The sequence below is a fragment of the Temnothorax nylanderi genome, unplaced genomic scaffold (genome assembly GCF_030848795.1).
Source record: "Temnothorax nylanderi isolate EJ_2023f unplaced genomic scaffold, tnyl_v1.0 TNYL_tig0006_pilon, whole genome shotgun sequence".
Taxonomy (NCBI): domain Eukaryota; kingdom Metazoa; phylum Arthropoda; class Insecta; order Hymenoptera; family Formicidae; genus Temnothorax; species Temnothorax nylanderi.
The window spans coordinates 849,110-874,284 of NW_027249068.1; the positions used below are offsets into that span (position 1 = coordinate 849,110).

General features: G+C 39.8%; 2 protein-coding genes across 5 annotated transcripts in view; one reads left to right on the forward strand and one right to left on the reverse strand.

Annotated features, from left to right (window-relative positions):
- Sev (receptor protein-tyrosine kinase sevenless) overlaps positions 1 to 25,175 on the forward strand; it is a 35,331-nt gene that overhangs the window by 3,978 nt on the left and 6,178 nt on the right. For 2 of the 4 annotated variants that reach the window (XM_071715287.1, XM_071715296.1), the window contains exons 2-15: positions 7,981 to 8,040; positions 14,554 to 14,613; positions 14,778 to 14,868; positions 17,002 to 17,225; positions 17,552 to 17,791; positions 18,734 to 18,884; positions 19,120 to 19,616; positions 19,876 to 20,165; positions 20,288 to 20,644; positions 20,850 to 21,153; positions 21,366 to 21,689; positions 21,873 to 22,474; positions 22,614 to 23,270; positions 23,476 to 24,878. In XM_071715287.1, the coding sequence (XP_071571388.1) occupies positions 7,981 to 8,040; positions 14,554 to 14,613; positions 14,778 to 14,868; positions 17,002 to 17,225; positions 17,552 to 17,791; positions 18,734 to 18,884; positions 19,120 to 19,616; positions 19,876 to 20,165; positions 20,288 to 20,644; positions 20,850 to 21,153; positions 21,366 to 21,689; positions 21,873 to 22,474; positions 22,614 to 23,270; positions 23,476 to 24,878 (5,260 nt within the window). Of the gene's footprint in view, positions 1 to 7,980; positions 8,041 to 14,553; positions 14,614 to 14,777; positions 14,869 to 17,001; positions 17,226 to 17,420; positions 17,792 to 18,733; positions 18,885 to 19,119; positions 19,617 to 19,875; positions 20,166 to 20,287; positions 20,645 to 20,849; positions 21,154 to 21,365; positions 21,690 to 21,872; positions 22,475 to 22,613; positions 23,271 to 23,475; positions 24,879 to 25,175 lie in introns of those variants that run through there. The other 2 variants (XM_071715304.1, XM_071715312.1) reach the window with 2 other exon arrangements.
- On the reverse strand, positions 14,620 to 16,704 carry LOC139777737 (cAMP-dependent protein kinase catalytic subunit beta). Its single transcript, XM_071715340.1, has 2 exons — positions 16,322 to 16,704; positions 14,620 to 16,105 (listed from the first exon to the last, which is right to left on the reverse strand). Exons 1-2 carry the CDS (start codon positions 16,646 to 16,648, stop codon positions 15,386 to 15,388), a joined length of 1,047 nt encoding a protein of 348 aa, XP_071571441.1. The 5' UTR covers positions 16,649 to 16,704; the 3' UTR covers positions 14,620 to 15,385.

Here is a 25,175-nt window from a genome sequence, read left to right on the forward strand (position 1 = left end):
AACTCACTCTCTTACTAATAATATTTCCCCCCCTCGTCTTCAAATGATGAGAAGAAAAGAGCTCGGGGTCACGCGATAATAGTTTTGGTCCAGTATTTCTTCCTGCAGGTAGAACATGAAATAATTTATAAGCCCTAATCACAATTCTTATAATCACTGTTAAATTCCTGTTGTAACAATTAAAAGATCAGTGCGACAGAAAAAAAAATGTGCAAACCTGAAAGAATTCGCTCTTTCAAAGAGCATTTTGTGATTAACTTAAAATCAATTTTTTATGCAATCTTTAAGTTATCGAACGTTTAACCTCTGTGATAAATGTGGATAAATATAGCATCTTTTAATAACAATGCGCTATATCCTTATTGCTTATATTGCTTACACTATTACAAAATCTTTAATTCTGTCGACGTGTTTTCATGTAAGAAACTTTGAAAGTAGATGGGACAATTTTTTCCTGCTTCAGATACAAACAACAAATTTACATGTTTCATGTTGTTTAATGTCGTTTAATGTCGAGAAATATATCTAAAATTTTTAAAGCAGTTTGTCTGTTAAAAATGGTGTGAAAACAGGCACGCGTATTATTTACTAAACACATAAGCCTAGTAAAGTTCTTATCTCAGGGTGATGTTTAGAAGATGACCTTAAGCTTGCATAACATCCATGAGGGATTTTTTCAGTCATCCATGCTTCTTGAACATCGGCCCTGACGTTCAAATCTCGAATCAGTACGATAACTCCTACCTAACGTAATAAATAATTTATCATTTCTCCGATGTCGCTCGGGATATGTGATTTGTCTAATACACCGGCTTTAAATACGTTGTAACATCAACAGAGATAACTGGTTAAAACAGCAATATCAAAAGAAATTATTACGCAAAAGTAAAAAAGATTTTTAACTATTTAATATTTAACAAATTAATTGGTCAGCAAGAACTTGTAAACTCTTGTATTAATTGAAAGATTACATATTTGAATATTAAATACACGATTTGATTAAAGAATCTAAGAGTGTATCAAAAAATTAAAATTTAAAATTAAAAAAATATATAGATATATTTAAAAAATTGTTATTATTAATTAATTAGGCATTAAAAAAATGTTATAATACTAGGAACAATTTAAATTAATATTAACTAATTATTAATACGCAAAAACTGTCGAAATGATGATATGATGTTTATCTTCTTTACGTAATTATTGCGTATTTATGTACTTATCACATGCTTATTTACGTACTGCGTACTTGTTTACGTACTTATTGTATACATTATACTAACAGCATATATCTTCTTATTAACAAGAAACAATTGTTACGAATTTCTCGACCAAACATCAGTATCGCGTTCTTATCAACACATAATTTAAACAACTAACTGTGAGCGAACATAAATATTTCTGAGTCTTCGACTGACATATACTTTAAAATAGAAGCGTGCAAAAAAACTTTACTTATGTGAAAAATTTGTTTGTATGACTAAACGAGATAAAAAAACCATTAAAAGCACAAATTAAAAAGATGAAGTTCAAATTCTGATTCTTCTTATCAGATAACTTAAATTCTAGAAGAATAATTATCTTAAGAATGATATTTTGGCATAAACGAAAGACAAATAAACACGCTCCAACGTTCAAAATACAGCATATCAAACGAGATTCCCCGGATTCTCGCGCGACGAGAGCCTGATGTTACGTCGAATATGCAGGATCGTCCGGCATGCAACATTATATGTGTAGCCATATACAATGAACTTCCTGCCGGCCACATCCTCTCACCTACAACGGCAGGGGTTCGCCTAGCGGCGCATCGATAATCGTGCGAATTTCACCTTTAATCGTGACGCAAATCTGTAGCGCGTGACGCGCCTGATCGTTCGCATTATCACTTTAACGCGAGAAACGCGAGAGAAATCGACTTGTATATACCGTATAAAGAGAATTTTACATAAACAATTTCGCGTTCGACAAAAGATAAGAGATGCTGAAAGTCAGTGCTTTCTCGAATCGAGGGGAAAAGTGCGCGAATAATGAGACTTTTGTTAAATATCCAAGAAGATGGACGGTGGGACGCCTTCCCAATTTTATTAATTAGCTCTAAGGCCAAAAGTTAAGTTAAAAACATCAGCTGCCACTCGTTACCCGCTCGAAACCCGCGCGCGGCTGGTCATGTCCGACGTATATGTGTCAACGTGTATACGCGTTTTAATTGGGATGACGTCAGTTGAGAGCGGTTGGCACCGCATTTCCCAGGATTTGTTTGCGTTAAAAAACGTAATAACAACCCAGAAGAACAAGTAAAGCGTACAATTCTAGCTTTAAGGAAGGTAATAAAAATCTATTTACTCCTAAACGGGAATAGAATGTTTCGAGTTGCAGATCGACGCTTATCGATAGAACAAATCATGAGATCAGTACCTAGGGTAAACTCGGGTAAGATGGCCATACAGGAAAGATGGCCAACCCATGTTCATTCGATGTTTCATGGCGAGCTAGATTGAAAAAACATAGTTTGGCCATCTTTCCTGTATGGCCATCTTACCCGAGTTTACCCTGTAACATCATTATAAACCAAACATTGATAGATAAATAAAGTAATCGCTCGTATGTAAAAATAAAATAGGAATAAAGGCCAACAATCGAGCACAACAGTAGATGTCAAATTAAAAGTTCATTTAATAATACACACATATATATGACGGGACGTGTATTTTTATTAAATGAACTTTTAATTTGACATCTACTGTGCTCGATTGTTGGCCTTTATTCCAAACATTGATATTTTAACGGGATTCATGAGATCAGTACCTACATCATTATAAACCAAACATTGATATTTTAACGGGATTTTCACTCTTCGTTTTCTTAGATAGAAATCTTTGATCTGTCGGCGACAGAACGTAATGGATCATCAATTCAATTCAACACTTCTATGAGGGTTTTTTCCCCCCTTTGTGGTAACTCCACGAAAACGTTCCGAACTTAGTAAAATGGATGTGGGTAGACCGGAGACCCGTATGCAACTGCTGCAAGTCGGCTGCATTAGAGCAAATACCGAGGAAGATTAATCGCGTGAGATGGCGAGGGGGCGACACCCCTTTTCTCAGAAATCTAGACTGCGGGAGGGGGTGCGTCTTAATATTTTATTTATTCTGAGATCGCTCGCTTATAGAGAATAAAAATCGCTGAGCGCGAACGCGACGCGCCGGAAGCGCGTCTCGACGGCAGCGTCTCTCGCAATCGCATTAGGATTAGCTGCGATGCACTTAAGGTCGACGATAACCCAGATTCTCATCTCGTACGGCTGAACGGGGTCGGCCCGTCGTGGCGACGTCATCGTCTCAATTTTTATTACGCTCCATTCAATTCACGCCACGCCAACATCGCAGATTTCATTCACGGAAAACGATCGCCGGTATGATTTTTGTCGGGACGCATTAGTCACGCCAGGATGTACATAAATGTCTAATCGCTTCCACAATTCGAATTGTCGAATTGATCCCGAGTAGAGGATTCCCAGTGAATTATTTGCACTGTAAAACTTAACTCTTTATGAGATTGCACGATAGTAATTCAGTATCATATATCATATTAAAGTAAAATAAAAATTTTCTGACATTTGGTGATATTTAAAAAATTAAAAATAATCTTTGACGCTACAACTTTCTTATTGTACTTATGTATAAGTATATCGATTTATTTAAATTTCCGTTTTATTTATTTCTGTTATACTTATCAAATTATTGTACAAATAAATATAAAATATTACATATATAAGTAATAATATCGAATTTTGTCACGTGCAACTGAGATAGCGTAATTAAATAAATGTACGTCAGATATAATTAAAATGCGCGTGATGATTACGAAATCGAAGGTAGGAGAACTTCCTGGTCACGTTAATAACTGCAGGTTCAATTGCGATGTCTATTCTCTCAATTCCCACTGTAATATGAGAATAATTGACTTGGTTCGTAGAAGAAAATGTTTGCGTGCATTCGAATGACACCGGCGGCATCTTTTTAGTAAACATGTAAAGAAGATGCATATTATACGCTTGTAAAAGCGTATCTGAAGAGATTATATTCTATTAAGTTATTCTATAAAATATTCTAAAAAAGTTCTGAAAGAAATTATGATACTGCAAATGAAAAGAATGGAATTCAATCTTTGTTTTTCTGATACATAAGTTTGTTTTCTGATATACAGAGTGAGTCACTTAAGACCAGCCACCCAAATAACTCCGACAGATTTGAAGATGATCTTCATTTTTTTCAATGAAACCATGCATTTTCGAACACTCACGATTACTATAGTCTTCTCGAATTTGCTTACTTTTTCCCTATATTTATTCATAAATTTTTGGAGTACGATTTTTGATAACACTTTGACGAAATTTTGAATATCTTCAGTGTTCGTAGCGAATGATATTTCGCGATAAAGGCTTCACGTTTTTTCCATTTTGGTATTGTGATTTTCAAGAGTTTGCGTACCCACCGTGTTGCTTTTGGAACATCGACACGATTTGATCGTCGAAGGCAATGCTCGATCTTAGGCCGCTGTTCCAACCGAGTGGACACCGGCCGGTGTACATCCAACACCGTGCGACCGTGCACGTTGGTGACCGCAGGAAAAAACTCGACACCTTTTACCTTAAACTTGAAACAGTGCGCCGTGCGCGTGCAAAATAACATGTCCATGTCGTATTATTTCGTCGACGGGTATCAAGTACCCCCGTTGCTCCTTTCAATCTCTCACCGTACAACTATATTTCGGAGGTGCCCGCTCGGTCCTTGTGCAGCCTTCATTACAACATGTCTTGTGTTGCAATCTTTTATTTCTTCAAAAATCTGTATTCTTTATTCAGCTCCGTTTTGCAAATAGAACAAGAAAGAAAATAATTAAAAGAAGTAGTCACATCTGTCAGTTTTATTACTGTTGTCCATCGGCGTCAAAAGGACGTGTTAAAAATTAACAATGGTGAAAGAAGGAAAAGCAGCATGAATACAAATGACAAATATGCTTGCATAATTATTGGAAACGGGAAGAGGGAAGGCATTTCCCGGGCTCACAGGAATGTTCACGATGGAATCCTAGCGCCGTTTAACCGAATGGCGAACGTGCGTTTCCGTATATGGTAGAGCTTTCCGTGTGTTCGACACCCGCTATTATTTCCGTCTTCGAGATTATGTCGAGTCGGCGGGAAGACGCAACAGTTGGCCGGCGTCGTCGAGCGTGACGGAGACGTTGGACACGACGGAAGGACGTGCGGAAGGACGGGCACCTATGCATTAGTCGATTACTTTGGATCAGATAAAGCCGTTCTTCTAACAGGTGATTTCACCGTCTCCCCCATTTTCTCTAAGACGAACTCCTCGTTGGAATTCGCAGTGAGAACGGAAGCACTCGCGAAAAAAATAAGTCGAGTTAACGAGGGGTCGCCCCGTTGGAATTAATTGAAGAAGACGAAGGGAACTAATCACGAAGAAGCCGAATCATTCCGTCAAATTGCTCTTGCGATCGAAGAGAGACACGTTTTCTAGGAATTGTTTGCCAAGAGAAACGACTGTCCTATTAACTGCTTCCTGCACAGCTTCCTTCTCGATAAAAAAAAAAATAATTTGACATGCAGAAGAGTTTCCTGATCAGAAATAAAAGAGAAATTTTAGAAAAGACATGATAATTTGTACGTCGTCTTCCGTATATTACGCAGCGACGCGAATCAAGAATGCAAAATGTAGTCGAAATTAAAGCGAACGAGAAAATATGCTTCCTCAAATACTCTATATTTTACTTTCTATATTATCTCTGTTTTCTTCGAAAAAATTCGAAGTAATTTTTGACGAAATAAACAACGAATCAACATAGGCTTCGATAGGATTACGTTAAATCGGCGTGAACTTGGCGTAACGTTCCTGAGATATCGGCACGAAATCGACGTTGCGAAAAATACACATTCGGCGAGGAGATACCTAAGAATAAATACGTTGAAGTGCAACACACGTCCGAGAGGTCTCTCGATGACGCGCGAAGCGGATTGATTAATCGAGCGCAAAGTTAAACGACGCTCCGCCGCGCCGCCGCGCCGGGAAGATATTGCAACGAGACGAAAGCCGCGAGCCGAATAAAAAAAAAAGAAAAACCGTCGTAAAATTGATACATTCACGAAAGAGAGAGAAAGAGACGAGATAGTACGCGAAAACATTATCTCTCTCTCCCGGTTAACCCTTATCGGTGAACTCGCCGTTGCTCGCGGGCGATTTGTACGTACGCGCGAGGAAAACACGCGACGAGCGTATCCGCGTCGCTCACGAAACTCTCGATTATTATTGTCGCTTCCGCGGAAATTTCAGTTGGCGGTAATTTGCCGTGCGCAATTCCGTAATTATCCAATTACGGAAATTCGAAGTTAAATGTACCGCCGTAAAACACGCTATTTGCGGGGAGACGCACGTTCGTACGGCCGCTTCTGCGAAGAACAGAGAAGACACCTAATTTTAACGTGAAGCTATAATGTTTAATTTGCGATACGTTCCGTTTATGTAACGGTACTCGACTTGACCGACTAATCATATAAATGAGTGTTTACGGCTGTTGGCCGTGTATAAATTATACTGCGTGCGAATTTCACATGCGACGGCGCTACTTTAGAATTTAATACTTGAACGAAAATTTGATAATAGGAAAGCAATTTTTCATATCTTCGTCGATACGTTTACAGATATTTTAAAAATATAATATAATGAGACCAAATCAGTAACTTTTATTTCGCTAGTGAATAAGTAACAGTAAAGATTTTTTTTATATTCGACCTAACTGGGGCTATTTTTATTAATTATATCTAATCATCACGATAATATGACCATTGGTTTTGGTCAATTACAATCGTCACGACATTTCGACCATGAGTTTTGTGGTCCTTCTCAATCGATGTAACTTTGATGCCAACATATACAATAAGCATCCTATTTAAAATCACTGCAAATAATTGATTGCGAAAAAATCGTTATAATTAATAAAGATAGACAGTTAAGTCGAATATAAAAAAAATCTTTACCAATAATATAATGAGAACATACGACCTTGCGTGAATTTTAGAAATCCCTCAACTGGTTACCGTTCTCACAGCAATACGAATTTGCATTCCGCAGGTGGGGCCTATTCCGTAGTCAAATGCGTTATGATAATTAGATGACGGTCAAACAAATCGACGTCCAAAATTCCCATGGCGGTAACCAGCGACTACGGTTCGCTTCGCACCCCTCTCTGCTTGCGCTCGGCTCTCCCTCCGCCGCGCCGCCGATCTCTCGGCGCTCGACCGGCCTTTTCCAATTACTCTCGGTTCCATCGAGAGGCCGGACGTGCACCTGTGCCCCGGAAATGCGTAACGTACTTACAGGTGCAGCCGCTGTAACGAGCGCGCGCGTTATCTGCTGGAGGGCGCGAGGAGGAGGGCCGGGCACCTTGGTTGACGATTATATTCGGCGATTCATTCCGGCGCGCCGCGTCAAATACACGCGCACCGGGGGTGTCAATTGAACCGGATGGAACAGTTTAACGTCTTTTAAAGACGGCAAGCGATTCAATTTATTTTCCGCCGCCCCTGCGCGTAACATAATCGCGCTCCGCTCGCGTCGTTGCGTTCGATGTCTCTCTTTTTTTTTGCGTCGCTCGACGGCCCCTCCGTGTTCGACGATCGCGTATCGCAGATACGGTAGACATGTCAATATGATCCATGTATCTTGAAAATGAACGATCTAGGCTGCGTTCGGGAAGCGCGCTATTAGCGCTATTGCATCATTCTATCTTTATCGCTCATCAGGTGTAAAACAAGGATAGAATAAGCAAATAGCACTAATAGCGCTATTTTATCTTCCCGAACGCACCCCTAACGTGTTGAAATGATCTGTATTTCATTCTATCATTAAGTTTCGCAAGTAAGACACTACGGTTAAGACGAGATGTGTCTTTTGATTCCAGAATCGAACGGACGACCTGAGCTCGGAGGTAGGATGCGGCGTGAGATGCAAGATCGATCAGGTAAGAAGTTCGGCGTATCCAATTATTCGCATCGAATGTCTGGGGTGTGCAAATGATTCCCGAATCCCGTTGGAATTCCGTGCGAAGTTTCCCATTCGCACGTTCCTTGCTACCATACGGGGTATTCATAGGGCTTTTGAACATGTATTCCCTACAATTCATATAAAGGGAATAACTGATAAATCAGACGAAGGATATCGGGGAACAGATATGCTTCTTTCTCCTGGGCTTCTTTGAAAGGGTTGTACGTCTTGTCCGGGGACAAAATCGCATGCGATACTATATAACAAAGTTTGGGATAATAATCGTCCTGGCGGGATGGTGCGATATACGCAAATGACCGGTGCGGACGTCGGAGACGAAAAACGAAGGGACGGCGGTCCCTCGTTACAATGAAAGTACTTCCGCTGGTGTCCCAGGGGGCCCCCGCAGCTCCTAACTCGCGACGCCGGCGGAGATGGTGAACGGCAAATAAAAAAACTACGCGCGCCGTCGATGAATGGGACCAACGTGCGTACGTACGAAGCGCATTGCGCGCGTACGAATGAAAGAATGGCCCGGTCATTCTCTCTTTCTCTCACTTGCTCTCTGGTACGGCTTCGTGTGCTTTTAAATTGGATCGCGTACAAGTGCGACCGATGGCGGATGTCGCCAAATTACCGTGCGACTCCGGATTCACTCTCTCGCGCTTCGTCCGTCTCGCTGTCGCGCTCTCTCTCTCTCTCCGTTTTCTCTCTTTCAGTTCCTTTCCGCCCGAAACGGAAGTGCGAACGAGAAAAACGGGGAAATTGAGAGAGTGACTGGAGTCGCGCGTGTGCCGTATTTCCGAGTTCCATACGACGAGATAAATGGCTGATCCTTTGTCAGTGTTTACTTTTGTAGAAAGAAACGAGAGACCAATTAAACTGCATTTAAAATTAATTGATAATGAGGAAGACGGATCTAAATTCGTCGTAGTAATAAACCAAACATTTTATGGAGGTAAGTGTTTTGTTAGAGAAAAAACTTGGAATTTTTCTCCATATCAAGTTATAAAAAATTGTAAAATTATAGAGAAAAAGATGTTCCCACAAAGTTATATTTTATACACAAATTATAAGAACCGAATAGATAGTAAAATGTTTTACTATCCGTAGGTAGACTTACAATTAAAGGAAATTTTTTTTACTTTTTTTCCATCTTATCATTAACTCATTATTTCAAAAGGGTCAAAAACATACATTCCAGCGAGAGTGAAACACCAAAAGGACTCTCAGGGGACCGGAAGGATATCCAGTAACGCGTGTCTCCAGGACAGGGAACGAGCGGGATAATTAACTCCATAAAGAGAGGACAGAAAGGATTCTGGCGTACCTAATTGTCGTGTCTCCGAAAAAAAAAAAACACGGTCATCAATGAGCGGTATTCGTGGCCGCTCAGGATATAGCGCGCGGCTCGACGTTCGTTGCACGCGTTGCAAAGCGGGACCTGGAAAACGAATTACCGCGCGAATTGCGCTTAAAACGATTTCCTCCCTCGGCTCGTTTCACGGTTCGTAAATCGCCAGTAACGCGTACGAGTAACGGATTGGGGCGACGTAGGTGTAGGAAGACGCTTCGCGCGATCCTAGCCAGACATTTACGCGCTTCGGCGCGACCCACTTTAGTCTTCGGCTATCGCGTTCTTTAGATTGAGAAAATTATTTTGTATGAAACTTTCGATTCTATATGACCTTTTATCTTCTAACTTGCGCCTGAATTACTTTCCATTTACTTTCGGTTTCTTTTAATTACTATAGAACGTAATGAAAATGTTTTGTTTTGTCTTTTATATATACGCACCAAGGAAGAAGTAAAATATATATTGCTAATTTATTTTTAGAAATCCATCTACGTAGTTAATTTATCTAATTAATCGATATGGCGTATACTGCGTGTTTGTCATCGCGTTCGACGTTCATTTCACCAACATCAGCGGATTGACTTTACGTCTCTTCCGGTAATTTCACAGGTCGATAACGACGAATTAATACCACTGGAATTTCTTTTGTTCGACGCCCTCTCATTTTTTTCGGTTCGCTCTCGGATATTAATGTAACCTTGTATCCCCTGCGCTCGCCTCCGGAAATATTCGTCGATGACTACTTCCGATCTCCCTACGGAGAGTTTATAATTAATAAATTGCAATCTTTATTCGAAATAAAATTTATAAAACGTGCTTCTTGCGGCAAATAATAAAAACAAAACGTATCAAACTAAATTAAAATATTTGTGTGTTATGTTAAAATCAAATTCCAGAAATAAAAGATTAAAAATCTAAAATGTTTTTCTTACGATACGTTTCACGTGGTTTCCTACTTTAGGTATGTATCGAGAAATACGTAAACCACACGAACAAACTATATAAACACTTGCTTCCGTGTATCGTGCGCCAAAAAACCAGATGGTCGAGTGTGTTTGTCTGACAACGTAGTAAAGTGAAGAGGACCACCGACACACAGCGGGGTATCCATACAAATGTCTCTGCTTGATAGTGACTACTGCCAGAAGCCACTTTGACTTGAAAATTGCTGCCCTGAATCTGAATGTAAAGATTGCCAGATACTAACTACACGAGATCCCAACTACCACTATGAAGTGATAAATGGAAAAAAGCTTTACTATACTATTTAGCGATATCTGTCATTATCATTATTATTTAAATCGAAATTCATTTTAACATATCATTATTTAAAAAATTATTAAGATCACCGTTGGGATATTCAAAAAATTGCACAGCGTTTTAAATAAAGTATCAACAAAAATATATAATACACTTTACTACATATTTCAATATGTATTATAATGATATATAAAACATGACAGATACAGTGAAAAATTATCAGAGATAATCGATGAGAGACAAGAGGATCTTTTAACAGAATCTACTGGAAGATCTGACACCGGTAATCGGTTGCGTGTAAATTAGCAGCTCGTTATAAATACATTAAAGAAGACGATCCGAGGCGCCGTATTCGTTACCTTTTTTCCTCTCCGCTCGATAATGGTTGCAGAGCCAGACTGAAAGCAGTAAATGGGGTTAAAGCAAAACGAGGAGAGGACAGATAGATGCACGTCCGTGGTAGGACGAAGATCTACGATCTATGGGGAGCCGCGCGTGTGTGTGGAGGGAGGGCCCAGCTGGGGGCATAATACCCGGTGAGGATTTAATGAGGAAGTGAGAAATTAGCGGCCGCTGCGCCGAGCCGCTCGGCTCAGCCATTTTCTACTGTCTGATAGTTTTGTCAACCCTCATTGTGGATAGCTAGATCGTTTAAAAACCTATGTTTGATGAGGCACGTCGAATTAAAGCGCCCAGATGCTCGTCGCGGCGAATTAAACCTCGGGATCCGTACATCCTCTATTTCACAGAAGACTGATACTCACATATTTTTTTTAAGGAACAAAAAGATAAATTGATAATAATCTGCTAAAAATAAGCTGTAAATTAATCAGAATCATCGAAAAGGGCAAAGAGTTGTACAACGATGTCGCGGCGGTCATAAATTAGATAAGACATTAATCAACAGTTTTTTCAGCGTGCGGAGTACTCGTACGATAAGAAAACGTACGTAAAATAAGTGTTTTACGCTTTGGCGTGACTTCTGGAATCGCAAGGCAAATTTTGATACCATACATATTTGGATATTTGTATTTAATTTAAATGTGCAAATAAGTGTTTGCATATTTGAATATTTGTATATTATATACGTATATATATAATATTTGTATGCCTATATATATATATATATATATATATATATATATATATAATATATAGTTGAAATTTAAGTAAATAAAATTAATATTATCGCTTTTTAAACATTCTCTAAACTTTAAATGTAGCAACAGCAGGATTTACGAGTACTTTTTATCAGTTTAAAATGTATTAAACTCACTAGGTACCGTTGACATAATTCTGCGATTAACGTAAATAATTTTAATTATGACAGCAAATTAACGAGTACGATTTGAGATGTGACACTCGCGCCTCGATGATTTACCAGAAATGTCGTAGAGTTCCAGCGTCACAAATGATTATTAATAACGTTTATCTGGTGCTGGAGGTTCCTTTCCTTCGACGGACTTTTCATACTAGCTGACCTATGTGATACCCTCGAACACCATCATACGCGTACGCCTTGTTATGAGCGTATAATGCGACGAACGTCTCGAAAGTTCGTCCACAGTTCACGTTAAAGACTTATATATCTTTTTGAAATACGAATACAAAGTAAGCGCTTGAAACCTAACGTACGTGTTGAGAAATGAAACATCAAGACTGTTAATAAAGATTAAACATAGGTTTATTATTAAGAGAGCAGACTCCGAAGTAGTCTGAACATGTCTTCGTTTTTAATCATTCTTTATCTTGGATTTTTTACGTTTAGTAATTAAACACAATCTTTTATGGAAAATATGTGGACGTTTTAATATACTTTTAAATATTTATTAATTATTATATTTAATAATTATCTAATTAGATAATTAGATAATTATAATTTTGTCGAGAAAGAATTCGTAAACATCTCCCTCGTGTGTGTTTTGACAGTAAATACATATGATGTAAGACACCGACAAGAAATATCGGTTGAAAAATATCCATGTCATATCTCAGACTGATATTTTAATTTTATTTTTTAGGTGGTTATTGTATTTTTCTCAAAAACAAAACTGATTTAAAATTGAATAAAATATTTAACAAAAATTAATTTGTAATCAAATTTTAATTAATTTCAATAGTGGGATTAAATTAATAATAAAAATACGTTACAGTTTGTTCAAGGAAATTAGGTTTCTCGTACGATACAATTTGCTCATTATTTCGTAATGCCGAGTGCAGTATTATTTATATGCGGCGCCTCTCGAACTGAGCGGAGTGCCGATCAATCTGCCAATTGCTAAATAGCACCTCTTGTATCCGGACGTTAAAATAGATCTTCCACTACATGTTACGAAATTACACCTATATTTATTACTAAAACCGATAAAATTGTGACGATGGAATGAAAGGAAAACGTAAAGATTAAGAAAGAGATTTTGTTCTTTTATAAAAAGTGTTGTTTCGATCGAAATCTTTACGATAGAAGCTACGAAATTAAATCATAATCTTTTAGTTGCACAAGTTCACAAAAAAGTGACAGCGATGATCGAAATGTTCCAAATGTTTACAGATTTATCGAGGTCTGCACTCGAGGCACTCGAGACAAGTCGCTCCTGTATATTTATACTTCCAATTGCATTCGAATGGATTTTCTACTCTGTTTTTTTTTAAAACTCAATGACACTTACATATCTCTGTTCCGTATATTGCGAAAGAAATTCCTTATGTTCAAAAGAACAAATTTAAAGCAAAGCTGGGGCAGTGAGTTCAGTGCCTTCAATCCGCCTTTGATCACTCACTTTTCGTCATTAACATTTATTCATTTACCCTTGTATGCACAGTAATATTCAATAATGCTAATTTTAGGTGAAGAAATTAAATTAATACAAAAATCAATATAACAATATGTGTCACTCAACATATATCAACTGAATCATTATGAAGTAACTTACAGACAAGTTTTTGCATTTAGATATTTTTATCTGATACAAATGAGTCTTCTCTTGGGGTTTATTTTCGAGAGATTACCGTGGCCGAAAGAGCCGGGTCGGGAAACCGCAAGATAAACAACTGTGTATTGGCGCGATGGAAGCTGAGCCGTACGCGTCCTCGGCTACAGCTGCCTTGTTGTCGACGACAAATGCCCACATCCTCTCGTGCAGAAAGTTAATGCGTTAAACTTCAGTTCGCAAATCCATGCCCGACATGGTACCACGCAACGAGCGTCTTATGAACGTGGGCGTTACTTGAGACACGTGCCACGCAGGCCGAGATCGGACGCGGCTACGAAAAATTACGGTTTCGCCGCGTAGCGGCACGACGAGTTATGTCACTTCGCTCCGGATAATGTGACCCATTGTTCGGCCACTTCCGGAGCTGTATTTTAGCGAATTGTTAGAACGTTTGACGGCCTTCGGCGGAAGGATGCACGCCGGACAGGTCGATTTTCCACAAATCCAATGTGGAGCGTTTTATGCTCAGATGAAATAACCGCGAATATTGTATCTGCGAAAAATTCTAATTATTCTAGATAAAGTTTGTGTCGTACAAGCTAAAAGTACTTATCTCACTTATATTTTAGGATATTTTATCTGTGAATATTATCTAACATATAATTAAAACAAAGTCTAAATTTACACGAGAACAATAACGCTGTTCGAAAAAATTTAAATTAGATTCTAAGCAAGAAGAAACCAATGAGAAGAATAGGATGCAATGTGTTTATTTCGCGTTTTACAGGAAAGAAGATCAAATATGAACTGTCTTCTTTGCATTCTTGGTCCAGATTCAATTTTTTGCAAGATACAAAAAGACTGGATTCACTCCTTTTACGAATACGTGAATTAGGATATCTCTACTGTCGTTTTCTTATCTTTATGCTTATTGTTGCAGTGTACAAAAGGCTGTGAAGCATGGGAACAGGCGCTCGACACAAGTTGCCAGGCTGTTTGCGTTAGTATCGCTGCCATTTTTATTTTTATGACATTTATTATCGGGGAAACTTACGTAAAGCCGCACTATGCTCGTAACGTAGTGTTCCGCATGGCCGTTTTACGTAATATTTTCCTAATTTTAGAAAGACAAACGCTTAATGTTAGTCCGATGTATGTTCGCAGAATGGAACGCAGGAATTGTTACCGCCGAAAGAATTGTACTGCGTTTTGGGCTGCCATGACGCGTTAAATCGTTACTTCCAGCAGCTCAAAGGTAACTGTGTATCTTTCGGCTCTTTGATGTGTCTTTCATTTAAAATTATCAATTACGCGCAAATTATTCGACAGTAGTATACCTAATATATAATATATTTATATATCGTATGAGTATATAGAATTAATTTTTACTATTAGAAATCTTATCAGAGTAAAGAACATTTTTATTTGTTGCCAACGTAAGACGAGAATGCTTCAAACTTACAGTTAAATACCACTCTATGCAACCAATTATATTTATACGCGGAACACTTACGCGAAAAGAGGTAATATATATATAAATTAAAAAAACGCACATTATCTCGACCTATGTACTTCTCGTTCTTTCCTCCTCTTTCTACGTTATTACATGCTATTACATGTCGTTCTCATATGCTTGAAGAATATTGTTGATTAATTATTGTTATCCTAAACTAACTTAAATCCGGATTTAGGTAAAAGATACTTAAAAATATTCTCATACACTATCAACCTTAATCTCTTATTTTTTTTATGTTGGTTTGCCAGCATTATTTCTAAAAATGCGCGAATTCCTTACCGTACTGATCAAAAGAGGAGATTTCGAGCGGGACCTCGTCGTAATGATCGAAATTGCTAGTGTCACCGCTATTACTGCAATGAGGAATGAAGCTCGGCTGCACTTTCTGATGATAAATCTCGATCCAATCGATAGATTGGAACCAGCGGTGCTTCTTGATGTCCATACTACCGTCTTTCAAATTGCCGTATCTTCTCGTCAGATCCACTTGCAAGATGTTCTTCAGTATGTCTCTCAATTCCTCGCCGAAGTGATGCGCGAACTTGTACTTGCCCGCGACAATCTTCTCGTAAATCTTCATTGGATCGTGCGCGTAGAAAGGCGGGTATCCCGCATTCATCTCGTAGATCAGCACCCCGAAGCTCCACCAGTCGACGGCCTTGCCGTAGCCCTTGGACAGGATCACCTCCGGCGCCAGATATTCCGGGGTGCCGCACAACGTCCACGTGCGACCGTCCACCATCTTGCAGAAACCGAAATCGGTCATCCTGATGTAGCCGGAGTTCTGTATCAGGATGTTCTCCGGCTTCAGGTCCCGGTAGATCAGGCTGCAGTGGTGCAGATATTCCAAGGCTAGGGCCACTTGAGCGGCGTAGAATCTCGCCAGCGACTCGTCGAACTTCCCCACACGCCTGAGATGGGTGAACATCTCGCCGCCCTGCGCGAACGGCAGCACCATGTACACGTACGAGTTATCCTTGATACGGGGATTGAAGCACAGCATGTTTACGCGTCTGTTTTACAAGAATTTTGAATATTTATATCAAATGTAAGGATGGATAATTTAATTTTCAATCTTTATATTTAAATTTTCCATCCTTGCAGTAAAAAAAAATAGTTTATTAGAAAATCAGGCTATATTTGCGAGACTCGATGGATTGGCAATGTCGTTACTATAATTCTCGACCCTTGCCTTGAAGCAGAACTCCATGAAGACCATGAAGGGGAAGTTGATGGACTGCAGGATCCGTTTTTCGTTACGCGTGTGATCCACCTGTTTCGTCTTCACCAGTTTCGCTTTATCGAGAATCTTCATGGCGTAGTACGTGGATGTCGGTTTGTGTTTGACGAGGATGACCCGGCCGAAGGCACCGGTGCCGACGGTTCGGAAACGCTCGAAGTCGTCTGCCTTCGCGTTGTCGTCCAATTTCGTCTTCCACTTCTCCATGAACGCCGTCTTCAGGCCGTCCAGGATCTCGTTGTATTCCTTGAACATTCGTTCTCTTTCCGTGTCGACCATTCGTGTGTTGAGCGTTCAAAACGTGTTTAACGCTTCACCTCCGAATTGGAGGGTTAAAATGATATGATATGACAGGGCATACTGTTTCAATTGCTCTACGTGACGATATGATCGTATGTTGTTTTTTATAGTGCCATTACATTAGATCGTTGCGTTGCTTCTATATTATTTCGAGTATCTCGACCAAAAATTAAACTCTTTTCTAGAATTATTTTCACACACATATGTACAAATGTATCGCAGACACACGCACATGTATCTGTAAATATAAATAAAATTAAATATTTGTTTGCACCTGAATTACTGCATAGTCTTTTCTATACCAAAGGAAAATCTTTCTTTATAATGAACAGAGGAAATCGGCACCCCACCGGCGCCGGCGTTAGTCGCGGACTCGTTGACGGCGACGTCGCTCAGCCTCGAATGGAAAGGTGTAAACAGACGCGCTGGCATTTCATACTTGGTGCAATGGAGGTACGAGGAATTAGCCGAGACGTGGCAGTATTGCCGGAAACAGTCGTGGGACGAAGGTGATCAGATATTGGTCAAGAACCTGCAGCCGTACACCAAGTACAGGGTATGTAGAAGTCGGTTAAAAAACGAAAAGAGAGTCAGATAGAACTATACTTCACGAACTAGAAGAGCAGTAACTGAACAAGGAAACGAAGAATCCGCAAACAGGATTAAACTTTTTTATTCTATTCACTCGCAACACACAAGTGAATCATTTATATATTAACGAAACATATAAAATGTCCATTATCTCCGATAGATTCCGCCAACGCCCGTTAATCTAGGCTGGATGTAGACTTTAGGTGGCATGCTCTTAAATTGTTGAACTGTTTTCTCTCCTTGCGGGGAGAATAAAGTACTCCTCTCATGAACGAACGCTGGCGTTTGCAGTTTCGCGTAGCGCTGCTCCTGAAATCGTCGCAGCACAATCCAGAACCGATCGTCTCAGCGCCGAGCGTGGTAATATTAACGTACGCGGACGGTCTACCGACATCAGCACCGGTAATTGTAGGAGCGGCGACGGTAGACAGCTACCGCGTCTCTGTGTCTTGGAAACCGGGCCCATTCACAAACGGCCCACTTTTGTCCTATGTCCTGCGTCTGCGAGGGGCTAAACAGTCCCAGCTTAAGGTACACGCCACGCCAGAACCGTATATATAGTTTAGAGACACGTTTATATCCTACGGCAGAACTACATTTTCTGGCATACGCACAGATGTGTCTTTCGCATATTTCCGTGCGTACAAGCATTTCTTTTTTTCTTTCAACTATGCACTATTATAACCGACTCTTATAACATTTTCGCGCGCTCGCAAGGCGCGTCGGCACCGTCACGCTTTGCTGTATTATCTAACTGTTGTTTGCAGAAGAGCGATGTGCAACTGGTTCTGCAAGGTAGACTCCGTTATCTCGTTTAAAGAGAATTTATTGGCCACGTTAATTGATTTTTACATCGTAAACTGCGATGTAAATGAGTTGCCTGCTGCTGCAGCATTAAAAATATTTAATTAACATTTTTTCATTAACTTCACGATATTAATTCCTGTTCAAGTATTCAACATGTTAAGACTTGAAGCCAATGAATTTTCTTTCCTACCTTTTCGCTTTTTGTGTTGCATACTAATATCAATTTGCAGAGAATGCACGTTTTGGAGCATCAATGCCGTTCAATGCGCACGCATTCAAACGCATGATAAAATTTTTTAATATTTAGGAAATCTATTTTTTCCATTTACATAGATAGCATAATTCAACTTTATTTTGCGGAAGAACAGAAAGAATCGGTGAATTATATATCATGGAATTTTTATGTGAATACGAGCGCACCGGTATTAATTTTGGCATTAATTCTGATTGTATGTATCTATTGCTTTTATGATAATTACCTATCGCATCCTCATTAATTGTGCTATCCTCTAACATAGTCAGACGACTTGCATGAACCAGAGTATCTGCGAAAATTTCTGGCATGGCGTTCTTTTATTTTCCCAACTGCATATCTACTTCCTAGCAAGAGATTCGAAGAGGTGGGTTTTTACTGCCTGTATAATATACGTTGTATTTTATTGACAGGATATTCCAGTATCCGAGAATACCGGTCACTATATGTTTCAAAACCTCCAACCTGATCAAGATTATTCTATCACCGTGACTATGAGAAATGGTGTCGGCGAGGGTCCGCCTACAATTATCCATATTTCTACCTATCCCGAAGAAGCTACCGGTACGTTGCAAGAAAATGAATACATGTTTAACATTAACAGAAAGACTCTATCGTATATATATAACGATAATGATAATTTTCCACAAAAAAATGCTTTTTATATGCTTTTTAATGCATACTTTCACATCGTCTGTTTTAAAGATTCAAAGCACTGGCTATCGATTTTCAGACTTTATAATTTACGTCCATGACATGAAAATTTATGTTTTGAAGTCGCTAATAAGACGAATTTTAGTCAAGGACACTCAACAACCGATTCTCATCCTCGGTGGTGAGCACGTGGTGATGAGACAGGGCGCCGATATGTTGGACGAACCCAGTGTCATTTACGAGACCAAGAGTGTGATCCGCGGGGTTGCGATACACGTGGCGTCCGCACAGTTATTCGTTTCCACGTCGACGGGTTACGTGTACCGAACCTCAATCATCGAGCGATCCACACCGAAAGTCATTTTAAGCCCCGGCGGAGTGAACTTCAAACCTCTGAGCCTTTCCGTCGACTGGCTGAATCTTCACCTGTACGTCTTAGGAGAAGTAAAACACGCGACGACCGTGTGGCAGATAGCCAGATGTAATCTCGATGGCAAAAGTTTGACAGTGGCCATGGCTGGACTTTTAACGCGACCCTCGCATATCGAAGTCGATCCTTACAACGGGTACCTCTTCTGGGTCACTAAAGTGGGATTGTTCAGACTAGACCTGGCCGATATCAGCAACGGTGTGAAACACGAGGTACCGATTATTTCTATTTGCAATTATATATGATATATGTTATCAAAGCTTTTACTTTTTCTAGTTGTATTAAAAGACGTAGAATTTTTGTATATTTAAGAATAATTAATTATTTTAATATACTCTTGATTTAAGATATATCTTTTTCACTTTTCTTAAAGAAAATAATTTTGAAGATGATTTGTCGTGACATTGATGTGTTAGAATAAAATATTAATTATTTGTCTAAACATTTTCGATGGTATTTTCTTTTTTCTAGGTTCAACCATATTTAATTCTCGAAGATGATCACTTGGGTGCTTTTACGGTAGACCATACGAACTTTCGATTACTCGTGCCTGATCACACTAAAAACACGATGATATCCGTATCATTGGATGGTCGCGAAGTTGTTAATCTTCGCCCCAAAACGCAGAAGCCGAAATTCAATAATGTTGTTTCCCTGGCTATGGCAAATGGACTGTTCTATTGGACTAATGGTGAAGAGGTCCTTACCGAAGGCTATCATGCTGGTCTAAACAGATATTTCCACAATTCTTATCCTGACAAGTAATATATTTGTTTCTACAAGATTTCTTAAAAGATTTTCCTAAAAGACTTTATCTGAAAATTTTACACTAAATTGTGCAATAGAATCTACATTAATGGAGCAAAAATATTCTTTTCTTCAGATCCAATACCTCCTTTGTAAGCGTGACCGTATTGATGAATGCAAGTCAGCCGGTTCCCGTCCCAGTGAATCCACCCACAGGTGTGCAAGCTGTTCTCGGGGCGGAAAGGGCAAAGGTTTCCTGGCAAGCTCCTCATTTACTGGGCGGCCAAGGAAAAGGCGCCTGGCAAAACTGGTCATACGAGCTCGAAATCAAGGACGAATCTACCGGCGAAACTATCCATCAGAAAGGTATCGCCGGATCATCTCACACTGTTCATAATTTGCGAGAAAGATCGGAATATTCGATCAAAGCCGCGGCTTACACGAGCGCTGGCAGAGGACCGTGGTCTACGGAGTTCCGAGGGCGAACTTTAAGGTAACATTAAATAGTAAATTCGATACATTACTTAAGTTTACTTGATTTTGGATACTTTTAAATATTTCAGAAAAATTATATCTAGATACAACGTTCAACTACTTCACTCTTTTCATTAAAACTTTATATATATATAAAATTTACATTTATGAAGTGTCTATTCACTTTGCCGTCGTTTATTAATTAAATAAAATTTTGCATTTAGAAATGGATCGCACGCATCTATCTTGTGGTCGTCGAACGAAGGGATTTTGAGAAGCGACGTAACAGGCGAAAATATCGACACGCTCGTTAACAAGGCGACTCTGAAAGATTCCGAGAATGAATTTTACATTATTGACGTTAGCTGGTACAAGGACGTGCTGTATATAGTGGGAAATAATTCTGCACTGTATCGTTATAACGTCAGCAATCATCAGAAGATGAAGCTCAACATACATTCGGTGGGAAGCGTCGCCGTGGATTGGATATCGAAAAAGTTATATTGGGCAAATCCAAAACAGCAGATTGTAAATATATATACATATAATTAGATTTTTGTTTTTAACTCAAGTGCATTTAGTTTCTTTAATTCAAAATGAATTAACTACTAAATTCAATTTTTTTACATTTTTTGATAGTTTTATCTAACAGAATATTTATTACATTTAAGATTTTTGATTGTCATAAAATTTTCATATTTTTTAAATATTTTATACACAGTGTATTATTTCCGGTACAGATAACAAGAGCAAACTTGAATGGATCTCAGCAAGAGCCGATGTCTATCTTAGCAATTGTAAAAGAGCTCATGATCGATTCTCTCGAAGCGTACTTGTATTGGTCCACTGGTCATGCCGTGGAAGTCGCGCGATTGAATGGACAAGACAGGAGATATTATCATTTAGATGAAATTTTCAATGGCAAGCAAGTGATGGGATTAACTCTCGACACCGAAAATAGATACGTCTATTGGATTGTTCGAAGCTACGAAAGCGGATCTATCGTCTATCGTGCGCCTACGTCCGAGAGAATTCCAATGAGTCACAAAATCATTCCAGAGAAGGTTAATTGTTTCATACGTTTAATTGATTTTTATGAGTATCATTATTTTTAACAAATGATAAAATTATAGATCTTGTCATGGTTTTTAATTATTCAATGAGATATACAATAAAATAATAATGAAACATGTAAATAAAGTAAATAATTAAAAACGAAAATAATGATGTAAATAATAAAATTTAAGGTTTCTACTTTGCAACATCCAAATATACAAGGACCTCTGTGCTATTTTTCCGAGCACCTGCTGTGGCTGCAGGACGACAGAAACGCGGTGATCGGAGATCTCTCCGGTCAGAACACCGCCGTGATAAATGGAATCACTTTGTCCGGATTGTACATGGTGGCTGTTATGGATCCTGCGCTTCATCAGTATCCGAAGAATCTGACGTCGGAAACCGTCGTGGTTCTACCGAATGCGGTTGATCTCGATAGCATAAGAGTCGAGGGGTCCTGGAGGAACTTCAACATATCGTGGGATCCTGTGAAGAACATCAACTACGGCACGGTCTTCTACGAAGTGAAATTCGCGGATTATATTAATACGAATTCAAACCCGGAAATCACGATTGAAACGACGATGCCCTACAACAACTCGGATCAGATTCTGCCATATTCCGTCCTGGAAGTCACTGTGAAGGCATTTACTTACTGGGAAACGGCGCATCATTCTCGGAAGATCCTGAGATCTCCACAGAGTGTGCCGAGCCAGCCAACATCCCCTAGAGCATTCGTGGAGTTTTACAAGAAAGTTCTGAGCAAGGATGTCGACATTTTTACGATATTTAGGTGAAAAATCTAAAACTTTGCCTGCATACTCTCATTTAGATTTGTATATATGTATATAACTTGTACATGTATATACAAGATCTAACTTTGTTATAGATTCGCGGGAAATAGAAACGCTAAAATATCTTATTTTCTTCAGATGGAATCAACCCGAGTTTACAAACGGAGTAATACAAAAATACACGGTCCAGTGTTGGTTTATCGAAAACCGGAAGAAGGTATCAATCTGCGACGACTACGACATCCCGGCTATGGTACTGGAATTTACAGCGCACAATCTAAGACCCAACACGACCTATTACTTCAAAGTACGAGCGTGCACTGAGATCGGTGCTGGTCCTTACACGGATCCAATCAGCGTGTCGACCGCGCACGAGAATCCGGTGCCTGAATTACTGGTCGCTACGGCGGATGCTGTGAGGATATCGGATCTGGACAAAGAAATCAATAACACGCTTACCAGGCACACCGCGACAGAGGTCAATTACTTGATGGCGGAGAATAAGATTTACTGGATCAGCGAGATGCGGGAACTGGTGACGTCGGAAATGAATGGAGCCAACGCGACGAGAATACTTGCTCTAAACAATACCGCGCATAGCCTCTGCATCGACTGGGTAGCGAGAAATCTGTACTGGGTGGAGCATGAATATAGTAAAGACGAGCCGTGGAAAATCAGCAGCAGCTATATCATGAGATTGGATTTAACAATGTGGCAGGCAGGCATAGTTAAACACAAAAATATCTTAAGGAGAAGAGGCCGTATCCCGATTTTAGATATGCTGCCGTCTCTAGGGTACCTACATCAATTTTTATCCGTCTAAAATATTTCTTTTATAATCGTAGTCACAGTTGTTTTTAAATTATTCAATATACTAACTGTTATAATCAAGATAATACGGAATAACAAGTCAGCATGAAATTGTAAAGAAAAAAAATATATGTATATAGTTTTTATTATATTTGTTTTAAAATAATCAAAGAAATATTTTTTTTTTCAGATCTTTATATTGGATTGAGACGAATGAGGGAGGTACGATAATGCAGTCGGATCTCGAAGGGAAAAACGTGCAATACTTCTTCGGAAACAATGGTAGCACATGTACTTGTCCACAAAGACCACCACTAATATCCACCCTGACAATCGACAAAACCAATATCCAGGAACCGATGATGTATTGGGTATCATCGGACGGGCACTTAAACGTGGCTGATATTTACGGTTGCGCGTGCAACATGGTATTAAAGACGGGCTTCAAACCAGCGACTCTCACGTTTCTCACGGTTGACAAAATGAACATTTACTGGTCCAACGAAACGAAGGACCAAATCTATTTTTTGAAAAAGAATTTCTTCGTGGCAAACAAGGAAAACACATCCAAGCCGGAGGTAAAGAGCCTCTACCTGCCTAACGTACGTCGGATCAGAGCCCTCGGCAAATCCCTGCAACCCTATCCCACCGCGAAGTGCCTGATACCTCGCCAAATGAACTACAATGTCGAGAGAGTGAGCGAAACGGTAAACAGCATCGTCGTCAATCTTCCCGAGCCGAGTCCTGAACGCGGATGTCAAAATTACAGTCTACCCACCACGCTGTACACCATCCATGTGTCCCACTGTTCGAAGAACGCTCCCAGCAAGTGCGAGGAGATGAGGGTGCAGACACGTGAGAGGCGTCACGAGATCCGGGATTTAAAGCCATTCACGGAATACAAGCTGAAGCTGGCACTGAGCAATTTCTATACCGACCTGCTGTCGATGAGGCCGGAATTCGGCGCGGATGTAGTGCTGAAGACCAGCGCGGGGAACCCCAGCATGCCGGAGAACGTTACGGTTCAGGCCCTGACGCCGACATTAGCGGCGGTCTACTGGATGCCACCCAAGATACTGAACTCCGCCGTGGTGCATTACGAGGTGCATTGGAGATCGACCTCCTTGCAGAACGTGCGGAAGGGCGAGGAACCGGTCGAAAAGCTCGAGCGCGCGGCGGACGGCAGATTGTTCACTACGCTGCCGTTGCTGCCGGGGAAGGATTACCGGGTGTACGTACGCGTGTATCCCGCTAATTACAGCGACTTCTACAACGAGAGCCTCAGCCAGGTCATCCGCATGTACTCGGAGCCGAACAATTTGACGGTGGCCGATGTCAGCGTGAACAGCATGAACATCTCTTGGACCCTGAGCGTCAATCTGACGGTCAATTACACATTGGAGTACACGGACGTTGCAGTGGAGAAGTGGCAAATCGCGCGGCACGTTGAGGTGAACAAGGACCAAGTGATGTATCACATAGAAGATTTACAGCCGCGCACCTTGTACAAGTTCCGCTTGAGGCTGAAATACCCCACGTATAAGAAGGACTTTGAATGGCCGGACGATGGGAGGTTTACATTTCAAACGCTCGGTAAGGCATCATATCACAAACGTAAAAGCGTGTAATGTTTTAGTATTATTATGTCTCTCATGCTTCTTTTTTATGTGATTATTTTCACAATATAATTTCTCGTCAAATTATCGTTACTGAATCACTTCTCAGACTGATTCTCAGACTGATTCTCTGACTGATTCTCTGTCAATTTCATTGATTATCACTAACTCCGTTTGTTAATCTTATCGCGAAGCGGCTTAACGTGCACTTTAAACACGTTAAAAAATGTGATAAAAAAGAGAATATTACTATTCCGCACTGCGGCCTTTAAAA